The following is a 20,825-nucleotide window of genomic DNA, read 5'->3' as shown; positions in this document are numbered from 1 at the left end:
CCCCGGTCCAAGATGTTATTAATTTTGTTGATCATAATTTTCAAAGTGCCAAAACAACAAAATGATACGTGGCGTCGATGTCAGGACTATAGAATATCCATAGACAAACCCAGAACTCTTGCTCTATCTAAGCAGTACCTTCACTGATCAAGAGCCTCTTTTAAAAGTATATGTCTGCTCTCTGTTATCAGTAAGTTCCTTTCCCCCTACCATTACGAAGCCGAGGGTAAGTAGCATTCTTCTACACATGGTTGCCTAATTTCTTGAAAAATTTTCTTAATATTTTTAATTTCTGAAATGCGGTTTAGCGGCGATGTTTTTTTTTCTTAACGCAAAATTTAAATTTCTAATTCAGGACACCACGATGTCTACACATTTTATATTAATTTTTATTAATCTTTATGATTAAGGTGTTTTTCTTTTGTTCAAGTGTTGTTAAGAACGAATAACAATAATAAGTACTACACAAGTTGTTTATTACTGAATTTTGTAATTTTATTTTGTTGTATCTACATACCTATGTGTAAAAGCGAGGAAAAGTCTCCTGGCTTGTCGGGACTTTTTAGGTATCAGGATCAGCTTTATTCCATACTTGCAGCTGTTTATTGTACCGCTGCAGTATATTCCTTCATAATTTATTTTCTCATTCTTGTACAACACATATATATTTACGCTTGTATGTTTCTCACAGTAGTGATTTCTACTAAATAATAAGAACCCAAGCCACCCACCGTTGTTAGAACTGCACATAATAGTTTCTTTTTTTTTTAATTTTGAATTCATAAATGTGCTGTATGTACTCACATACTTACGCATTTTATTTAATAAAATAAGCGGAAAATGTAAAAATAATCCAGTCCATCAGTGTTCAAGCATATCAATAACTTCTAATTATAGGACAAGAATGGGGGAATAAAAAATCAAATGAGGGGAAAGTATTTATTTATTTCGTCACTGTTTACATGTCAAGATCCTATACTTTGCAACAGTACTCTCTAAATTAGACACAACTGTTAAAAGAACTTTAAACAGTTTATACTTCCCCTTTCTCATACAAAAATAAAGAATAAATTGACAAAAAATCAAATTTGTATTTTATATAAATCATAAATTAAACGTTTACTAAATTAATGATAAGCAATGTAAATAATACAATATCTTTCACAAAACAATTTTTGTAACCAATGGTCTCATAAAAATATATAAAATTAACATCAAAGTACTGCTTAAAATTCTTTTTCAAAACCAATTCAGAATGTTATGTTATAAAAAATGATGCACCAGTATTTTGTAAAATATTACCGCAAAAATTAATAAAAAATTTAACATGTACTAATAATAAAGAAAATGGATGTTTTTCTATTTTTATTTATAAATTATTTACATACACATATTGCAAAAACACACTCACTCTAACCACACATACACAAAAGCTAAAAATACGAACATTGCACTTTGCGATAATATTTTACCATTCAAAATTATCTTTGAATTGTATGTATTATACGTACGTGATTGACAGTGGTCTACGTAGATACGTGGCCCGACCTAAAAATAAACTAACATTCCCAGTTATTCTTTTTGGTAAGCATATTTTTTGTTCAAAAATGTTTTATTTGTATGCAACTATAAAAAGTCATTTGCCAAAATAATGTGAAGCACATATATTAAAGCAAATGAATATTCTTAATTTAAACATTCCAACAGAATTAAAAAGTTTCAAGGCAGATCTTACGTTTTATGTACACATAAATCGACTGCTGCTAACGCTCAATACAGATATCAGGTACAGACAGCTTCTTGAGTTGATGGAGTATTTGATGTATGTGGCGGAGCATTTTGTGGAACATTGTGAGCTTCATCTGTTAGGCTAATGTTGCTGTTAGAATCGTCGTTACCATTCAAACTTGTTGAATTATTTGAACTATCATCGTACTAAAACACCAAATGTTGGATTAATTTCTCATCTGAAAAATTATCACTCACCGTTGTATGCAGTTCTTCTGACAGCCTCATTTTCTTATTAGGAATATCACTGTCGCTATTTCCTGGATCCGAATGCCGTTTCTTACTTTCCGTTCCGTTGGTTTGTGATCTTGCTGAAACACTCGTTTTTCGTTCCCGTTTTATCAAACTCGGAGACAGATACTGATAAAGCTGTTTTCTTTTTACATGTCTCGCCTCAAGTTTCATGCCCTCTTTGAGCATATTAATATTGAGTGCATGATTTTGAACGGTTTCGGTAAATGACTGAATATCGTATGTTAGATTAACGTTTAGATTTTCCGTTTTAGCAAATTCTAAACCTATAAACCACATGGAACATTGTGTGTTTGGTTCACGTTGAGATTCCAACTGACTAAAACTCTCAGGGTTTATATGTGCTAGCGTTATATATTGGTTCCTTTCCAGAGTTCCTAAAAGCAATAATAAGCTGAAGATTGCTGCGGCGAAAACATTATTCAGTATGTTATGGCGACACAAAATGAGATGCACTGAAGAAATCTAGCAAAAGAGACAACATTTACATAACACAATTGACAAAGAATATTTTCACTCTTACATGTGATGTTCAATCGTAACATCACATGTAAGGACGCTCCAAAACTGTTACAAGATTTGCAAATTCGATCACCCTGTATACACAAATACAAACCATTTCAATTTTATATACACCTGTATGTATATATAGTTATTAATCAGTTTTCTCCTATCTAAAGATAATTTCATTGTTTCGAAATTTCAGTGAAAAATATGCAGCTTTGTAATATTTTGTAAAACTGTTCGTTATAAGTGTCACTTTTTGAGATCAGGTTAACAAGCAACATCAAAATCAACGATGTCACAACTGAAGCTGTATTTTAGAATATATAATTTTTTGGGGCAATCTTACACGTTCATTTTACGGCATAGGTATGCTACGCAAGTGTAGAAGTAACAAACGAATAGGCTAAGTATACTAAATTTTCTATTTTAAATAATGATAATAAAAAAACATACTTCAGCATTTCAGTAATTGAAAATGCTGCCACATTACAACTTTTATTGGATTTAGTGTTTGTTAAATTATCTTTCTATTTTAAACAATTCTAAAAATAAAAGAATATTATTAATATAATATATAAGATTTCATGAATGAGGACACTCTGTGGCAAAAAACTTTAATATTCTGAAAAAACAAGACAAAGTTGTGAAAACATTAAAATTATTGAAGTAAGTTGTTTTGAGTTTTCATTGAGTTTTGAAGGGCTGATTTTGATTTTTGGGTATTGTTTATTCGTTTTCGTTTACATGCTTTTACGCTAGTAGCAGGGGTTTTTACCCACCTTGAGAGACAGCGCTTGCAGCTGTGATGGTGTGTAGGTGGCAACTACCAGAGGGTAACCCCTCAAACATAAGTCATACATCAAATCTTGTCTTTTATAATTTCTAAGAATTGTGTTGGTAATTAAATAAACGCACCCAACAGAAAGGACTTAGATTTATAATAGGCTACATATGAAAAAATCCTTCCAAGTTGCTAGCTACTTTAATGTTTAGGACTTTAATTTCATCTATGACCTAGGCACTTACCTATGAGCAAGCGGAATTTACTTTCTACTAGACCACACCATTCCAGATGATCTTCGGCAGTTTCCGCGCTAACCAGTAGAACTATAAAATGCTTATATTTCATAAAAAATAATGGTGGTTCAAACAGTTTGTCCCACGATTGTTTATTTAACATTATGTCGTCTGTCAATTGCAAACCCAATTTAAATTCTTCCATCATTATGTGGCGTGTAGATGCTGAGACATTAAACGTGGAATTTTGTTGAGGATACGCTGGGGTTATAATCGGCATCAAATGGTATCTGTCTTGAATGTTGACCTACACAAAATAAAGAATGCAATGTAAAAGTAATTGATTATGAACGCCAAAATGCTTCAACTTATTCTTACCATAACAACTCAAGTTATAAAATACCCTGTACTGAAAGATTAAAAGTCAAAAACTCTAAAACACATACACAGGGTATACAGTAATTAAAATGTGCCCATCAAGGTACATCACTTGATACCTAGGTATGTAAGTGATCTATCTTACATTTTTGTTAAACATAACGATTAGAAAGTACCGTTTGTGCATGCTTACCCTAGGATCCCACACAGCAAATCCAAGGTTGACACTTGATGGTTGCTTGAGTAATACTGGTTGAGGCCACTTCCACTGAGAAAACACAAGGAAAAATTTATGGACCAAAGTCGCAGCCGCCGCATTTGGATATAGCTGACACGTTCTTGCTACTAACATGGCCCACGAGACTCCACCGAGATACCCCAAAGCGTTGCTGTAGATGCCGTGTCCTTGATAATTGAATAATTATTCAATCATTACAGAATTATTCTATAAAACAATATTAATTGTACTTACTTTTGGCCCATAGTTTAATTGCTCTAAGTGCTAGTCTAAAATTATCGATATTGGGGACAAGGCGCAGAATTTCATCTGTTACTCTACACCCATTCAAACTTCGAACACACTTCTGGTCCAAGTTTTTTAGCAAAAGATCATCCCGAAGGTCCATGGAATCTGGGATTTCCTTAAGCAACAATTTAGCAAATAACATATCTATTTCTATGCCATCAAAATTCATCTTTATAACCGGTACAAAAGCTTCTTCAACGGCCTGGAACATCAAAGTAATTACAACTCCAATTCCTTTTGTAATAATGTACATACCCTTAGATCTGTCACTTCTGGTTGTTTCTTAAGTAATTCATAAAATGAATTAAAAAAATCTGAACGAAAAATATGTCTTGGTGCAACACAAAGTGCATCAATGTCAGCCCCCTTATTATGAACCTGTTATACATAATGATTGATACAATTCTTTTATATTACAAAGTTAATCAACACTTACACCTAATCTGTAGCTTCCGAATGTGTATATTTTGCCTCCAACATTTTCAGCAACTGATTCTGGCATGTTTCTTGATATAGAAACATCTTTAATCCATTGTTTAACCAACGAATATAATTTGCCTAAAATAACCATACGATGGTTTAATTCTTGCTCAGTTTCAAAAACATCAAATGGTTTAAGTGCTTCTTCTAATTCTGCTGTCTTTAAAAGATCAGATGGTTTAGGAGGAGCTGTGGATATAGCTGAGGTCATACCCAAAGTAGGTATTTTTGTATCATTTTTTTGTGTAACATTTTCTTTATTGTTTTGAATGCCATTGTTGACTGATTGAGATGACCACATTCTTATTTTACACCTAAAAAAATAAAAAACACTGTTTTCAATATCATAACTCACATAAATGCAGATCCAAGTTACACACAATTTTAATAATTCCATTTTTCACAATTTATAGATCAAAACAAAAACTTAGCCTAAATGCCAGTGAACAAAACACAACTACTGTTACTGATATTTATTTAAATGTAACACGTACTTACAAAATCTTAAACGGGAACGCTATCGCTAATAAATAAGGTTCAAATAATAGTATTTAGCTTTAAATTGGTGAAAAAAACATCGTAAAAATAATGATAACGTGTTTCTATATTATCTCATTGACACTCATCGCTGAATTTTGCACAAAATGACTGACAGGTGATAGTAACAAACAGTGCCAACTATATATTACTAGTTACAAAATTCCCTAGGGGACAAGTTGTCACTATTGCGAGCGCGCAATAATTTGAAATTAGCTTACGGTCGGGCAGTAAACAATCATTGTTCAAATATTTTATTTTTGCAGCGCTACTTAAATTTTAATGATAATTATCCTATATGAATCGAATATTGCGGCTATCATTTGGTCATTTAGATCTTACCGGTTTTTTGGTCTAAATTGAGGCAACCAAATAAACACACATTTTTACAGGAATCGTTGAATATTTCAAAAACCGGATCATCCAAGCAGCAACAATTTCCAAGTTTAGGAGTGTGTTTCTTATAGAATGTAAGTATAGGGCGTGAAGCGGATTGTATTAGGGAAAAAAGCGTTAGAAAGTAATTTTGTCCAAAAATGTGTACATCAAGACATGGAGGTTCTACAGGAGAACAAAAAAAAAAAGAGAGTTGTGTAAATTTCCGTTAGACATCCAGGTTTTTGAGAAAAAATCGAGCGTGTTCAATTAATTGATTAATTAATTAGTCGTCTCCTCTGTGTTGAGGAGTCAAAATCAATTAAATTTCATTTTCTTTTAACACAAATGAATATTTTGATCTGCCGCCGCTGATAGTAGTTATAAATGTGCTAATAGTCGAATTGTTTGGAACGATAAACACAAACAGTCGCAGTTAAGGATGTATTGGGAATATTTTTTTTCCGTTTGTTATTTGCTTTAAATATATTTCATATTATCCGCACTTGTACGGACCGCGCCCCCTTGGAATTTATGCTCCCGCCAGGCAGAGGGTGCGTAAGTGTTATTTACGCCACTGGTTTTTACTTTTAAAAGTTATCACAAAACATAAAATCGTAAAGTCAAATATTATAATTCTCTGAAAAATTCGCACTTCAGGGGCCAGGATATAATTTTCTATAATTTTTTCTGAAATAATTAAGTAAAGTTGTATTACAGAATTACAAATCGGAGTTTCTAAATATTCATGAGGTGTAAATGTATGCGTTTTAATCTTGTGGTTTCTTATTCGTCTTCTTAACCAAGAAACTATGTAAGCACATCTCACAAACGCTATTTAATAGCAGATTTTTAAAAACTTACTTACAAAATAAACGGCGATACTGGAGCTCAGAGAGTTAAACCAAAAAGCACAACACTCACTTTTAAACTACACCAAAGCACTGCCAGCAGAAAATGAAAAGCAAGGCAAATTTGGTCTCTGATATTCAGAGGGGGTTTAAACTGTTTCTAAAGACAGGTACTTGGAAACAGAATTAATCCTTTTATGAGTGTCATTAGTACCTGGTCAACCTTTAAGTGCCTGCTATTGAACTTAATCCCCATAAAAGTGCCCGAGCAACCAGTCTTTTCGGGGTTGGTTCCCAGAACCGTATTTGTATATTTCGTTATTAAGTACTTATTGATAAGCGTTTAAATAAGAATTTATTTAACTTTGTTCGTGGTTCTGAGTAGTGGAACCGATCACATCATTATATCACAAGAAAAACTAGAACAAATATAATACAGACGGCCATCGCTGAAGTAACCGACCAGCTTAAAAGTGAATTGAGGAACTCAAAAAATCTGCAGACGAATTATTTACGTGGAAACATTGAAATGGGCACTTGTGAAAATTGCAAGAAAACAGAACGTATCACAGAAGAAGAAGATAGCAAAGACTTATTGGATATGTCCGAAATCGACACAGCTGCAAAAAACTATCCGACCTTCGATAGAAACAAAAAACATCGGTAACAAAAACACCTAAAACAAAGTAAACAAGAACAGCTGACGAATTGGACAGTTGGCAGTCAATCAAAGAACTAAAACCGCAGTGAGGTAATTGATAAATACGAGTTCTTATTATTACCTCATTGGAAAACCGTGTTCCGGGGTACAGCAATCATGTTTTAAAGTTATGATAAGCATGATACGTTTTTAATCAAAATATATGTATTTGCCTGTCCCCTCCAAAAAATTGATGGACATCAGCTCAAAATTTTGCCGAATAAATCTTATCTAAATTGTACAAAATATGATGAGTCGGTACTTGTAATTTATTATTCCATTCATATTTTTTGGATTTGCATGTACAGAATGACTAAAAAAAATTAATGAATGCGTGAATTTATTTTATTGATTTAATCAGGAACTACAAAATCGAATGCTTTGAAATCATGGAGATTAAAGTTAAGTTTGTTACTCTTCCAAAAAATTGATGACGTCAGTTCAAAATCTTGCCGAATAAATCCTATCTAAAATGTCCAAAATATGATGACTTGTAATTTATCACTGTATTAATATTTTTTAGATTTGGTTATACAGGGTATCAAAAAAATAATGACTGAGTCAATTTATTTTATTGATTAAATCAAGAATTGCAAATTTGAATACTTTGAACTCTTGCAGACGTTTTGAAGTTATTACAAGCATGGTAAATTGATAATCAAAATATATATAGTGGACCAAGAGCTATAAGGTTATATGGCCATCATAAAATCATCCTATTGTGTCGAAGTTAAGTTGTTTACAAAAGAAAAGGTTTTAGGGTCGTAAATAACGTGTCCACTGCAGCTCGACCGCCTGTTGTGGTTTCGTTCAGGGGCGGCTTTCACTAAATATGAAAATCCACCACTCCACTATTTCTTTACTACCTCCAGCCGCTGAGGGTTCCGAAATAAGCACTCGCTTTGAAAGCCGGCCCTGTTAAATGTGAGCAAGAAATGTTTAGAAGACGATTTATTGCCAACCGGTAAGCTTAGTGCTAACCACACAAAGGGGGTATTTACTTGCGGTCAACTACGTTTATGATGGTCATATAACCTTATACCTTTTGGACAAGTATATATCTGTTTTTCCCCCACAAAAGTTGATGACATCATCTTAAAATTTTGCCGAATAAATTCTACCCAAAATGTGCAAAATATGATGAGTTTTTACTTGCGATTTATAATTGCATTCATATTTTTTAGATTTGCCTAAAGAGGTGGCTCAAAAAAATTAATGAATTAGTCAGTTATAGTATTTTTTATTTTTATTACTATTGCTTTTATTGCAAACGATAAAGTAAATAACACACCAAAACAAAACTCCTAAATATTATTTGTGAAAGTTTAAGAAAAATTTTCCGCCAAAATATTGTAAGTATTGGTAATGGATGGGCATCTCCGACCACTGCAGGTAGTAGAAAAAGAATAAAAATATTTACTTATATCGTACCGGGAATATTGTTAATCCTTTTATTTCAGCTTTAGCCTACAAATGTGGGAAATCCCTCCCCATTGTGAACAGTACCTTACCGGGGCGGACGCCAACTGGGCACCAACTAATCGCAGGTAAATTTTGCGGGTAGTTACGAATTACGATAGGCCAACTCGGCACCGAACCCCAAATAAAGATCGGTGAACTCGGCACTACAGCACCAGGTATGGTAACAAGGATTAATCCGCCCTCTCCCCGAGATACCTTCCCTCTATTCAAATAGTTATATGCAAATAAATAACACAAGTCTGCAAATTTAACTTTTGAAAATTTGTTTTTGTTCTGATGGCTGTCTTGGGTAGTTTTTTTAGCGTTGATTACGTCTATGATATCTGGTTGTCGCTTTCACGTAAGGTTTATTATGTACCGACTACAGTCGGCCGACTGTTTATAAATGCAACAGACAGTGGGTTTTTTTTTTCTATTTCTCTGACTACCTTAAAAACTTGTTTTATTTTAATAAAAGGAATAACTGAAGTTTCTTTTTTTTCCAAAAAATGTGTTAAATTTTTTTGGATAATGTTAACATTTAATTTTTTGTAGTAATTCAGTACAAAAATAAAGAATAACACAATTTAGGGCAGTTTATACAATACTTAACCAATTTTAACCACTTTTTTGGAAAATTTTTGGAAATTTTGAATTCGCTTTGCGTGTTTATTGGACCATATATCGTGACGGCGATTTCAGAATCGTAACTAGCGGAAGATTATCTACACTTTGACACCAATTTTCGGTCGATTAAACTAATTTTAACCGGTTTTGACAAAGCCGACTAGTCGGCCGACTGTAGTCGGTACATCCCTAAGTTTATTTGTAAAACAAGATTAAAACTGAAATTTTTAAGTAGTAGGTATAAGAATATAATAAAAATACGTAATAGATTTTTTTCATAATCTACATACAAAAATTTATTGGATGAGGTGATTTTTCTGTTAACAGGACCGATTTTATTTTTTACTTTAATTTTTTGGTTTTTTAAAATTTGTAGGTGATAGAATGTTTTAAATAGCTTTTTCTCGTGATTAGCGTTTAAAAATCTAGGCGATGACTCGAGGATTCTTATTAATAAACATTGTTTTGTTGAAATCCTATAATGTAATACCATTGTTTAGTTTCGTTTCTGTAAAGTTTTTGGAAAAAAAAAACTCGGTTGTCTGTAAAGTCGGTTTACTGACGATAGTTGAACGTGACAACGTCTTAAGAAAATACTGATGGAATGGTTTTGGGCTTTTGATTTTGAAGCAGCGATTATTGGCTGCGCGAATGGCGTTGCTAAAGTAAATGCTACAGCATCTTGAACCTCCATGGGTTCACTCATTGAAGGTAAAGGCTTATTCGTAACATCCTCTGGTTTGTCAGGCTTTTTTTCCATGGTGCGTTTGTAAGCAGTTCTGCAAAATAAATCGTCGTTCGAAACAATTTAAATAAAATTCTTAAAATACAGGGTCATCAAAATTGATTGAGAGAGTTGGTACCCCCTGTTTCTGTCGTGAAGTTTGTCAACCTGATGACAGATTTGTTTAAGGTTATATGGCAATGAATTCAGTGGCGTGACAAAAAATAGAAACTTCAAATCTGACAACTAATGTTTTTACCAAAAAAAAGTCGAAAAAAGACGCCACTGAGTTTTGAAATTTGAAACTTGAAACTTCAAATCTGACAGCTAATATTTTTATACAACTTAATAAACCAAATTATTCAAGTACAGGTTTACCAACTCTCTCAATCAATTTTGATGACTCTGTATTATCGTTGTCACGTCAAAATTGACACTACATTCACTTTTCACTGCACTTGATACTCGACCAAAACATGTAAATGTACTATAATATAGCAGCTGTCCACGCAGACGCATCGCTCACTCAAGTAGGAGAGAGACGGATGGCGAACGCTGCCGAACGCGAAGGCCGATTGTGCCTCTTTGTCGCTCGTTCCGCGTTCTCGCTTGCACTTCAAGCCTTACATGGAACGTGACAGAGCGATGTAACCATAGAAATGAGGTAACGTCGCATGAGTCATGCTTTTTCGAGCGTGCAGCCGGCTCCATCGATTTATAAGACGTTATCACGTCAAAAACACTGCTATATGTATATGTAGGTAAAATCATTTACTTATATTTATATGATTTTAAGTAATAAAAGATATTTTGGAAAAATTGTTTTAATTTAATGAATTGTACAAATATTTCCTGTTAAAAAACATATTTTTATGTTATTTAAACAATATTTTTTTTTAGACGTGATAGAATTTTGTTAGTATTTTTCCTGTAATTAACGTACTAAACTCTATCGAATAAGTCATTTCTCTACACGCGAAGGCAAGGTAAGGTTTCTGTTTTCATTCTATTGAACTTATTCTTTTTTTTGTGGAGGTGGGATCTAAACGTGCTGGAATTTTTTGCAATTTTTTTCCGTTATCAGTGTCCATAAATCTAGTAGACCAACAGCCTGTCAAAGTTAAGACACGTTTTTTGTTGCAGGCCTGTGTAATAATTGAAAACTACGTAGATGAAATACTTTTTATTAAATGAAAAATACTTAGATACAATGATTTATTTTATATACAATTAATCTTATTATTAATAATTACAAATTTTGTATCTATGCGATATCAGTTTGACGAATTCGTAGTCTGTTAAGATGCCGTTTTTTAAGTTGATGCAATTCATCTTCTAAAAACAATTCGGCTTGTCGAACCCTACGTGTTTTTATCACTGCTGGGATGTGTATAGAATGAATTTTAATATATATATACTGGTCTATATATATATACATAAGCTGCTACTACTGGTTCATTCATGAACTACCTGAAGCGGGTGGTTGGTGTCGAGTTGGCTTATCGTCAAAGGGTAGTTTTTAAAATTACCTGAAATTGCTGGTGCCGAATTGGCGTGTTTATTTTATGATGGATTAGGCTCGGTGCCGAGTTCACCTGTACCCCCTTACCGCCACTAATTTTTAGGTACAGAAATTTTATGAATCAGCAAATATACTTCGCTTTTAAACGTGATGTTCTACAGATGATCCCCTGTCAGTAGGAGGTACTTTAATATTTACATATATGTAATTAATATACAGGGTGTTATTGAAAGGTACATACAACAAAGTGAACAGTTCTTCGCGAAGTCTAAGAAGTCCGAAAAACTTATTTTGTGTTATCAAAATTATAAGGGGAAAATTAACCCTTATCCAACATTTTTAGACGCTACTGAAGGATAAGTAGGTAAAATTAATTTATTTTAGTAAATCCTAGCAACTGTAACAATAAAACTTTTGTCAAGACTAAATGTTGCTATAGAAACGAAAGATGATCTTTTTATCAGAGGCGTACAACGAATTTGGACATAAATTTTAATAATTTTTATCTCTAAAGGCCGTGTGACACGATGCTAAATTTATGACAAATTTTTGTACGAAATTTAGTTCGAAAAAATGTAACTAAATTTACAACTAAACTAAAAGGAGAACATTTTTACCTAAACTTTTTTTAACTTTTAGCACCCATACTTTGAGACCAATTGCCGATTTTATTTTGTACGTACCTTCCAATAACACGCTGTATTTAGCGAAAACAGTGTAAGTATGGAAACAAAATAAATAACTTGGAAGAATTAATTCTAGGCAAAATAGAAAAATGAATCAGTGAGTTTCACATTTTTTCGGTTTTGAACGGTCAGGGGTAAATTCAGGTAGCCGGCTTTTATTTACAGTCATGGCTAGATAGGCACCGCGAGCATGTGTAGCAAAACTTATTTCCGTACAGTAAAAAGTAGAATTCTATGGATCGGATTTATTTCATATTTTAGGAACTCACTAACAGGGGGCAGCATCTCCCGGGACGTTTTATTATTCTCACTTTCACCAGGGTCCTTCATAGGATGATAAAACTATGTTCTCTGATAAAACCATTAATTAAAATGTGTGTGTTTATAACTCCTTTAACAAATGATGACGTCACCTTACAATTTTGCCAAATAAAGTTTACGTACATCCATGTTTTTGAGAAAAAAATCGGGCGTGTTTAAATAATTAATTAATTGATTAATTAGTCGTCTCCTCTGTGTTGAGGAGACAAAAATCAATCAAATTTCATTTTCTTTTAACACAAATAAATATTTTGATCTGCAGCCGCTGATAGTAGTTATAAATGTGCTAATAGTCGAATTCTTTGGAAGAACAAACATAAACAGTCGCAGTTAAGCATGTACTGAGAATAATTTTTTCCGTTGGTTATTTGCTTTAAATATATTTCATATTATCCGCACTTGTGCGGACCTTTGGAATTTGTGCTCCCGCCAGGCAGGGGGTGCGGAAGTGTTATTTACGCCAATGGTTTTTACTTTTAAGTTATCACAAAATATAAAATCGTAAAATCAAATTTTATAATTTTTCAAGGAAGAGCGATTATTTAGACTGCACTTCAGGGGCGAGGATATAATTTGCTATCATTTTTTTTTAAATGATTAAGTAAAGTTGTATTATAAAATTACAAATCGGAGTTTCTAAATGTTCATGAAGCGTAAATGTATGCGTTTTAATCTTGTGGTTTCTTATTCACTCCTCCACACAGTCATTAAGAAATGCCAAAATAAAGCAAAACGCCAACCCATTTTGCGCAATTTGCGACAGATCAATAAATGACACTTTGAAAATAAATCACATATGTTTTATAGTTATTTACGTGGCAAGCTTAGTAAATTAGCCTTTACGGGCGAGCCGGAATGTTTGCAGGGCGAGCGACGTAGGAGCGAGCTCTGTAATCCGGTGAGCCCCAGTAAAGGCTAGTTGCAAGCGAGCCGCGTACAACGTTTTACTTCCTCTTGCTGAAAATCCTGAAAATGAACAACTTTGGCATCTCTAGAAATTTTACTTGAAATTACAGTCATAGAAATTATAGTCATTTTTCATAGTTTGCTCCGGTAACTATGGAAAATTGAATTGTTTGAAAATAACGGGACTGTCAATTTGTAAATTCGATTAATAATTTAAATAGTTTAATTTTGTTTCTGAGCTCTGTTAATTGTGGAATTCGATGAAGATGAAGAGTTTGAAGGTGATTTTAACGTTAGTATTAGCACAGTATTAGTGAGATTAAGAAAAAGGCCGACGCAGCGAATGTGTGTTTGATTCCGGTGCTGTCATGACAACGTTTTACAGGCACGGTGCCTGTAAAGCTGCCACGGTAACGCTTTACAGGCAGGGTGCGTGTAAAGGTTAATTTACCGAGTTAGTTCAGACGACAGTAAACGAGCTTTAACAAGACAAGAGGAAGTAAAAAATTATAAAGGCACTTCTACCGCTATGGAAGCAGACGTTATTTTAGAAGGGTTTAGGAAATCAATTGCTATGTATGGCCTAATTTATGGCAAAATAATAGCCGACGGAGACAGTAGTGTCTACCATAAATTACTGTCATCATCTCCGTATGGCCCACAATTTCACATTCAAAACATTGAATGTAAAAATCATATTATTCGCAATTACGTATCCAAATTAACAGAACTAAAAAATAATAGTAAATACATATATGAGAAAGCAACAAGACATTCTAAGCGCTAAAATAGAAAAGTTGCACATGGCGGTGAACTCATCTATTTCATTTTGCACAGAAAATCAAAATCATTTATTCAAAGAGAGAGTACTAATGTTACAAAAAGAAATCGAAAATGGTCCCAGGCATACCTTTCAAGATCACACTTTTTGTAATATTAGTGAACATTCTTTTTGTACTGAAGAATCTGTAAAAAAAAAGTGGAGGCTGGAGAACAAAATCTTGTCCCACTGTTGATGGATAATGGATTTTTTGATGAAATTTTGTTTCGAAATAAAAGGGTGGCAGATAATGCGTGGAGTTTATTACACAATGTTACCAACAAGTTATCGGAATGTTATAATTCTGTAATCAGTTTAAGTTTCTTGACGGCAAAAGGGTGAATTTTTCTTTAAAAGGTGGCTGTACAACCAAGTGTTATCGTACAATTCTGAAAAAGGTATGTATCATGAAACAATCCAAAAAAAATTAACAAAAAACGGCCATGGTTTAATAACAAAAAAATATTGTTCGTCTATGAAACAAACTCGTCTTAGTATTCGTAAAAAAAATATGTCGTGAAAAATGTACGTATGCTGGTCCCAACTGCGATTATGGTTTAAATATTTTAGATAATCCTGACATGGATGTAGAAACATTTGTTACAGCCAAAGAGGTTTTTTTTGAGAAAATTATCTTTGAATTTAGACCAAATTGAAATAGACACTAGGCAACAGGCATTCTCTAACACTTGGGCAAAAGAAAGAGAAATTCGGGTTACGGCTTTAAATTTTGGACGTATTTACAAACTTAGACCGATTACAGCAACAGCTAAAACTGTGGAGTCTCTGTTGTACAGTACATTTAGAGGTAATAGTCATATAGTGAACCAAGAGCTATAAGGTTATATGGCCATCATAAAATCATCCCATTGTGTCGAAGTTAAGTTGTTTACAATAGAAAAGGTTTTAGGGTCGTAAATAACGAGTCCACTACAGCTCGGCCGGCTCTTGCGGTTTCGTTCAGGGGCGGCTTTCACTAAATATGAAAATCCACCACTCCACTATTTCTTTGCTACCTGCAGCCGCTGAGGGTTCCGAAATAACCACTCGCTTTGAAAGCCGGCCCTGTTAAATATGAGCAAGAAATGTTTAGAAGATGATTTATTGCCAATCGGTAAGCTTAGCACACAAAGGGGGTATTTATTTGCGGTCAACTAATTTTATGATGGCCATATAACCTTATACCTCTTGGTTCACTATATACGAGTATATGTACTTTAATAATTTATTAGGAGAACATTTTTCATCATCAAGACTTGCATATTTTTATTATAAATATATTTTGAAAATGATCTCTCGGCAAATGAAAACATATACGAGCACTTTTTTCGAGTAAACAATGAAGGGAGAAGTTACTGGACGGAGGGCTTTTTTAAAACACCTCCTTTCTGGGATAAGTAGTAGATACACTTAGCTACTTATATGTGTTAAACAAAAGCTGTATTTTATATATTTTTAGTTTATTAGTTTTATTAATTAACAAAGCAAAATATATATTAATGATAATATTACAATGAATTTTTAGTAATCATGTGTATTGAATTCAGAATCCTGAGTAGAGCAAAAATATTATAGTTCCCCAATTTTAATTCGGTTTTATGATAGCACCTCATTGCGTAAAAGTTAACTTCCTTAACAATGGATTACTACGGCCGGTCCTGGCGGCTTGTTATAAAACTGAGTTCCTTGCCATAAATTAGAAAAATCAGCCGAGAACTCTAACAATTAGCTTATGGTAGAGCAGGCGATAAGGGTTTTACCTGGAAAGTGCCTTCCGTAAATTTTAGTGGCGCTCCTATCGGCAAAGTATTGAACTAACTGCTCAAATTCTGTTGAATTGATACCCATTTTTTTCAATAATTGTTAGTTTTTGTTAAAAACTCTGCTAACCAATAGATCACTAATTTTCCTCTGATATTTTTGTTAAAATTATTCGACGTATTTTGAATTAATTTGTGGTATATTTTGATTTTAATAAACGCATTATTATTTAAACAAATTGTACCACTAACAAACATTTAATGACTCTGCGTCCTGTAAAAAGTGATGTTTTATCCATGTGCGAATTTTCAAGCGATTCTATGATAGTTATGACTCAAAAAACTTGAAAAGAAAACATACAATGGTGCTTTTTTTACGATATTTCTCAGCCATATTTTTTTTAATTAATTGAACTGATCTCTGCGTTCTAGAATATGAAAAAAACTGCAGTTTGATGTATGATACACAGTAGGCGGAAATTTATCTTACGGATGCAATTCCCCAGTTGAAGCAAGGTGTGTTTTACGGCGAGTAGCGGGGACGCTTTGATCTGGTCCACAAGGTCGTAGCCAATGCGTCGCTAGGAGTGTTTATAGCTTGTTAAAAAACTACTTCTATGTATATTACTATATTACTTCAAAAAATAATACTCGATGCCCTTTTTAATTTTTCAAACACAGGACCACAGATTTGTGATCTTGAAATGTTATATTATGTTGATATAGTTCAAAAGAAAAATATATTTGTAATCAAAATATCGCCGCGACAGTACTGAATCTAGCGCATGAAACACAATTCCCCCCGTTGAATTGATACATCTATATTAATATCATTTTTTCAAACAAAAAAAACAAAAAAATGTTATACCTCGTCTAGCGAGTCCCCTTAACCAAAAAGCTATGTAAGCACAACTGCTCACAAACGTTATTTAGTAGCAGAGTTTTAAAAACTTACTTACAAAACAATTAGCGATAATGGAGCTCAGAGAGGCAAACCAGAAAGCACAACACTCACTTCTAAACTACACCAAAGCACTGCCAGCAGAAAATGAGAAGCAGGGCAAATGTGGCCTCTTATATTCAGAGAAGGTTTAAAGTGTTTCTTGGAAACAGAATTAATCCCTTTATGAGTGTCATTAGTAACTGTACCTGGAGAACTTTTAAGTGCCTGCTCAATAGCTTAATCTCCATAAAAGTACCCAAGCAACCTGTTTTTTCGGGGTTGGTTCCCAGAACCGTATTTATATATTTCGTTAGAAAGATTAAGTACTTATTGATAAGCGTTTAAATCAGAATTCATTTAACTTTGTTGTTCTGAGTAGTGGAACCGATAACATCATTATATCACAAGAACTAGAACAAATAATACAGAAGGCCATTGCCGAAGGAACCGACCAGCTCAAAAGTGAATTGCACTTGTGAAAATTGCACTAAAACAGAACATATCCCAGAAGAAGAAGAAGATAGCAAAGATTTATTGGACATGTCCCAAATCGACACAGCTGCAAAAAACTAACCGACCTTCGATAGAAACAGAAAACATCAGCAACAAAAACACCGAAAACAAAGTAAATAAGAACACCTGACGAATCGGACAGATGGTAGTCAAAGAACGAAAACTGCAGTGAGGTGATAATAATAGTTCTTATTATCACTTCATTGGAATACCGTCGTCCAGAGTACAACAACAATAGAAGCAACTTTCAGCACAGCAGTGAAGAGGGCCTGGTTTATATAGTGGCTGTCACAATAAGTTGAACGCCTCAAGCGCTCAATAAACCCCTAACCACAGCTTATAGATGACATAAATTTGGGCCGGATGCCGCGTGCCATTCAGTTAGTACAGGGTAGTATAGTGAACCAAGAGGTATAAGGTTATATGGCCATCATAAAATTAGTTGACCGCAAATAAATACCCCCTTTGTGTGGTTCGCACTAAGCTTACCGGTTGGCAATAAATCATCTTCTAAACATTTCTTGCTCATATTTAACAGGGCCGGCTTTCAAAGCGAGTGGTTATTTCGGAACCCTCAGCGGTTGCAGGTAGCAAAGAAATAGTGGAATGGTGGATTTTCATATTTAGTGAAAGCCGCCCCTGAACGAAACCGCAAGAGCCGGTCGAGCTGTAGTGGACTCGTTATTTACGACCCTAAAACCTTTTCTATTGTAAACAACTTAACTTCGACACAATGGGATGATTTGATGATGGCCATATAACCTTATAGCTCTTGGTTCACTATACTTGAATAACAGATATATGCTGTGCCCAAACATTGCTTTGAACGCCTGTTATCGCAAAAGACAACAAATTTTTCTGATTACATCCTTGTTTCGGACGGGTCAACAAGGGGAGTGTCATAAAAATTACAACCATCCTAATCACTTCAATGAGTGGCAGCACGACCGCGCCCCAGGCAGCATTCGGTGTAGTTTGACGGCCACAATACATAGGAAGAGTAAGGTGCAATACTACATCTGAGCATGTGGATATTATATACATCTGCAAAAAAAAGTATCCCGGACCAGTCCCGTAGCTAGAAAACTTATTCAGGGTGGGGGCAAGTTTGTCGACAGAGAGGGCTTCATGTAAATATGTATATGTATATATTTTAATAATACACTCAGATAACTACTTTATTTTTTCTCAGTTTTTAAATTTGAAAGAGCATTAAAATAATTGTAAACGTCGATTTTTTACGATATAAAATTTTCGTAAAAACCTGTCGAAGTCCAAAGAATTGGTACGGTACTTTTCAAAAGCCAGAAAAACCAAGTTTGCCAATTTTTGATGCGTCATTGAACGCGCTGAGCGATCTATTTTAGTTAAAACAGAGAATGTAGATTCACAAACAGCTGTAATGCATTCAAAAATTCGTGCAGTGACCAATAACACTTGATAAGAACCAATTTGTTTGAATTTATTTGTTTGCATGTTTAGTACTAGGCTATGGAATAAAATGTGACATGACAGTTCATTTTTTTATACGGTCAACAACGTCAACATCAACGTTAGGGTGATATTACCAAACAACATACTCTGTAAGAAAATAAAGGGCAGGCGGGTGGGGCTAGTAAATATGCTTCGGTAATCGGCATTATATTCAAATTTTATTACTAATTTGAAATTTATAATGTGTAAGTCTTCCAGGGGGGGCAACCACAACTGCTAGGGGGGGCTCAGCCCCATCTTGCCCCCCCCCGTAGCTACGGGGCTGTCCCGGACGTGATTTTAATATTGACATGCTCCCAAAACGGGACGACGTTACCAGCATTTCGGAGCAGATTGGAATCTTATTGAACAGCTTTTAACAACAGTGAAAATTGACCGGCAGGTGTTTTTATCTTTCAATTTAAAGTTTTTGTCAAAACTTTTGACAAGTGTTAAGGTTATTATGTTTAATGCTTCAATGTAATTATAATAATATTACTCTTTATTACTCGTGGACCAGTCTGTATAACAGAGAGGATAGAAACGAAAGATTTAATTGGAGTCACATTTTGCGACCACTAAAAAGCATTTGATTGCATATCACATCAAATTTTACTTGATAAGTTTAAAATAATAGTTACAATCGTTTTTAAAAAACAGATGTCAATACGTATTAAAAAACTATAAAAAATCTCATTTGTTGGAAGTAAAAAACGGGGTACCTCAAGGATCAGTCCTGGGCCGAACCCTGTTTCACTTATTTACATTAACGACCTCACGGGCGATTCGACGGTGGCAAATAGAAATTCAACGTACGGACTATTAAAAAATATGTGGAAGATTCTCTCTCACAAGCTAAAAACTAGTTTATAGAACATAATCTAGTACTTCATCAAAAGAGAGCAGTACATATAAACATTTCAAGTTGTTATTATTGCTGAAAGGCCATTTTTACATATTGAGTGTAGCTTAGGGAAGTATAGTAATCGAGTCTACCGGCAGACTTGATATGTAAAGTTTGTCCAGAATTATAAGAATTTTATGGACTCCCAACGTTAATTCGTTTTACAGCCATGTCGTCAATTCTATTGTCCAGGTAAAGAGCCTGTCAGGAGAAAGCCGATGTTTACTGTACCTGAGTTCGCCCCGCTCTTCAGCTGTACAATAAAATTGACAACAGGGCTGTAAAACGAATTAACTTTGGAAGTTCATAAAATTCTTATAATTCTAGACAAACTTTACTTTCGTATTTTCTCTACGTTTTATGACCCTTAGACAGGGTCGCAACTAGGAGGAGGCTAGGGCAGGTTGAGCTTTTTGGCTAATGAAGCTTATTGTTATTATTTTAGAGCTCACCACTGACCCGGAAATGACCGGCATTCAGGCAAGACTTCTATCATTACGGGTGTTAAGACCAAGTAATGACATGCATTGATTAGATTAATAAAACATTTTTGAGATCCTACAATAATTATAGCATACAAATTCGTCTGCTATTATTCTCTAATCTCACCATATCTTCAAAAGCCTAGAGTAGCTACCGATCACTTATCCACTGACCTACTGGTGCTAACCTATTCTGAGTGAGATGATCAGACTGTTCGAGAAACTTACGAACAATAAGACATAATCCTAACAAAACAACTCTCTGCATTTTG

At 34.1% G+C, this 20,825-nt stretch overlaps 1 protein-coding gene across 3 annotated transcripts; it reads right to left on the bottom strand.

Moving 5' to 3' along the window:
• Window positions 1-925: 925 nt before the first annotated feature.
• LOC135135020 (poly(A) polymerase type 3) lies at window positions 926-5,591 on the bottom strand. 3 transcript variants are annotated; one of them, XM_064063957.1, is made up of 9 exons: window positions 5,443-5,591; window positions 4,905-5,262; window positions 4,724-4,846; window positions 4,415-4,670; window positions 4,136-4,347; window positions 3,574-3,871; window positions 1,987-2,417; window positions 1,736-1,935; window positions 926-1,559 (listed from the first exon to the last, which is right to left on the bottom strand). In XM_064063957.1, the coding sequence occupies exons 2-8, from the start codon at window positions 5,247-5,249 to the stop codon at window positions 1,783-1,785; spliced, it is 1,818 nt and encodes a 605-aa protein (XP_063920027.1). In that variant the 5' UTR covers window positions 5,250-5,262; window positions 5,443-5,591; the 3' UTR covers window positions 926-1,559; window positions 1,736-1,782. The 3 variants fall into 3 exon arrangements, with proteins under 3 accessions (XP_063920027.1, XP_063920025.1, XP_063920026.1); XM_064063955.1 differs by having other exon boundaries at window positions 5,447-5,591; XM_064063956.1 differs by having other exon boundaries at window positions 926-1,548; window positions 5,447-5,591.
• Between the last annotated feature and the right edge of the window lie 15,234 nt (window positions 5,592-20,825).

Source organism: Zophobas morio, unplaced genomic scaffold (assembly GCF_036711695.1).
Source record: "Zophobas morio isolate AGI-343-1 ecotype UQ-CSIRO unplaced genomic scaffold, CSIRO_AGI_Zmor_V1 ptg000024l, whole genome shotgun sequence".
NCBI classification, from domain to species: Eukaryota; Metazoa; Arthropoda; class Insecta; order Coleoptera; family Tenebrionidae; genus Zophobas; species Zophobas morio.
This window is presented reverse-complemented; position numbering and strand designations above follow the sequence as displayed.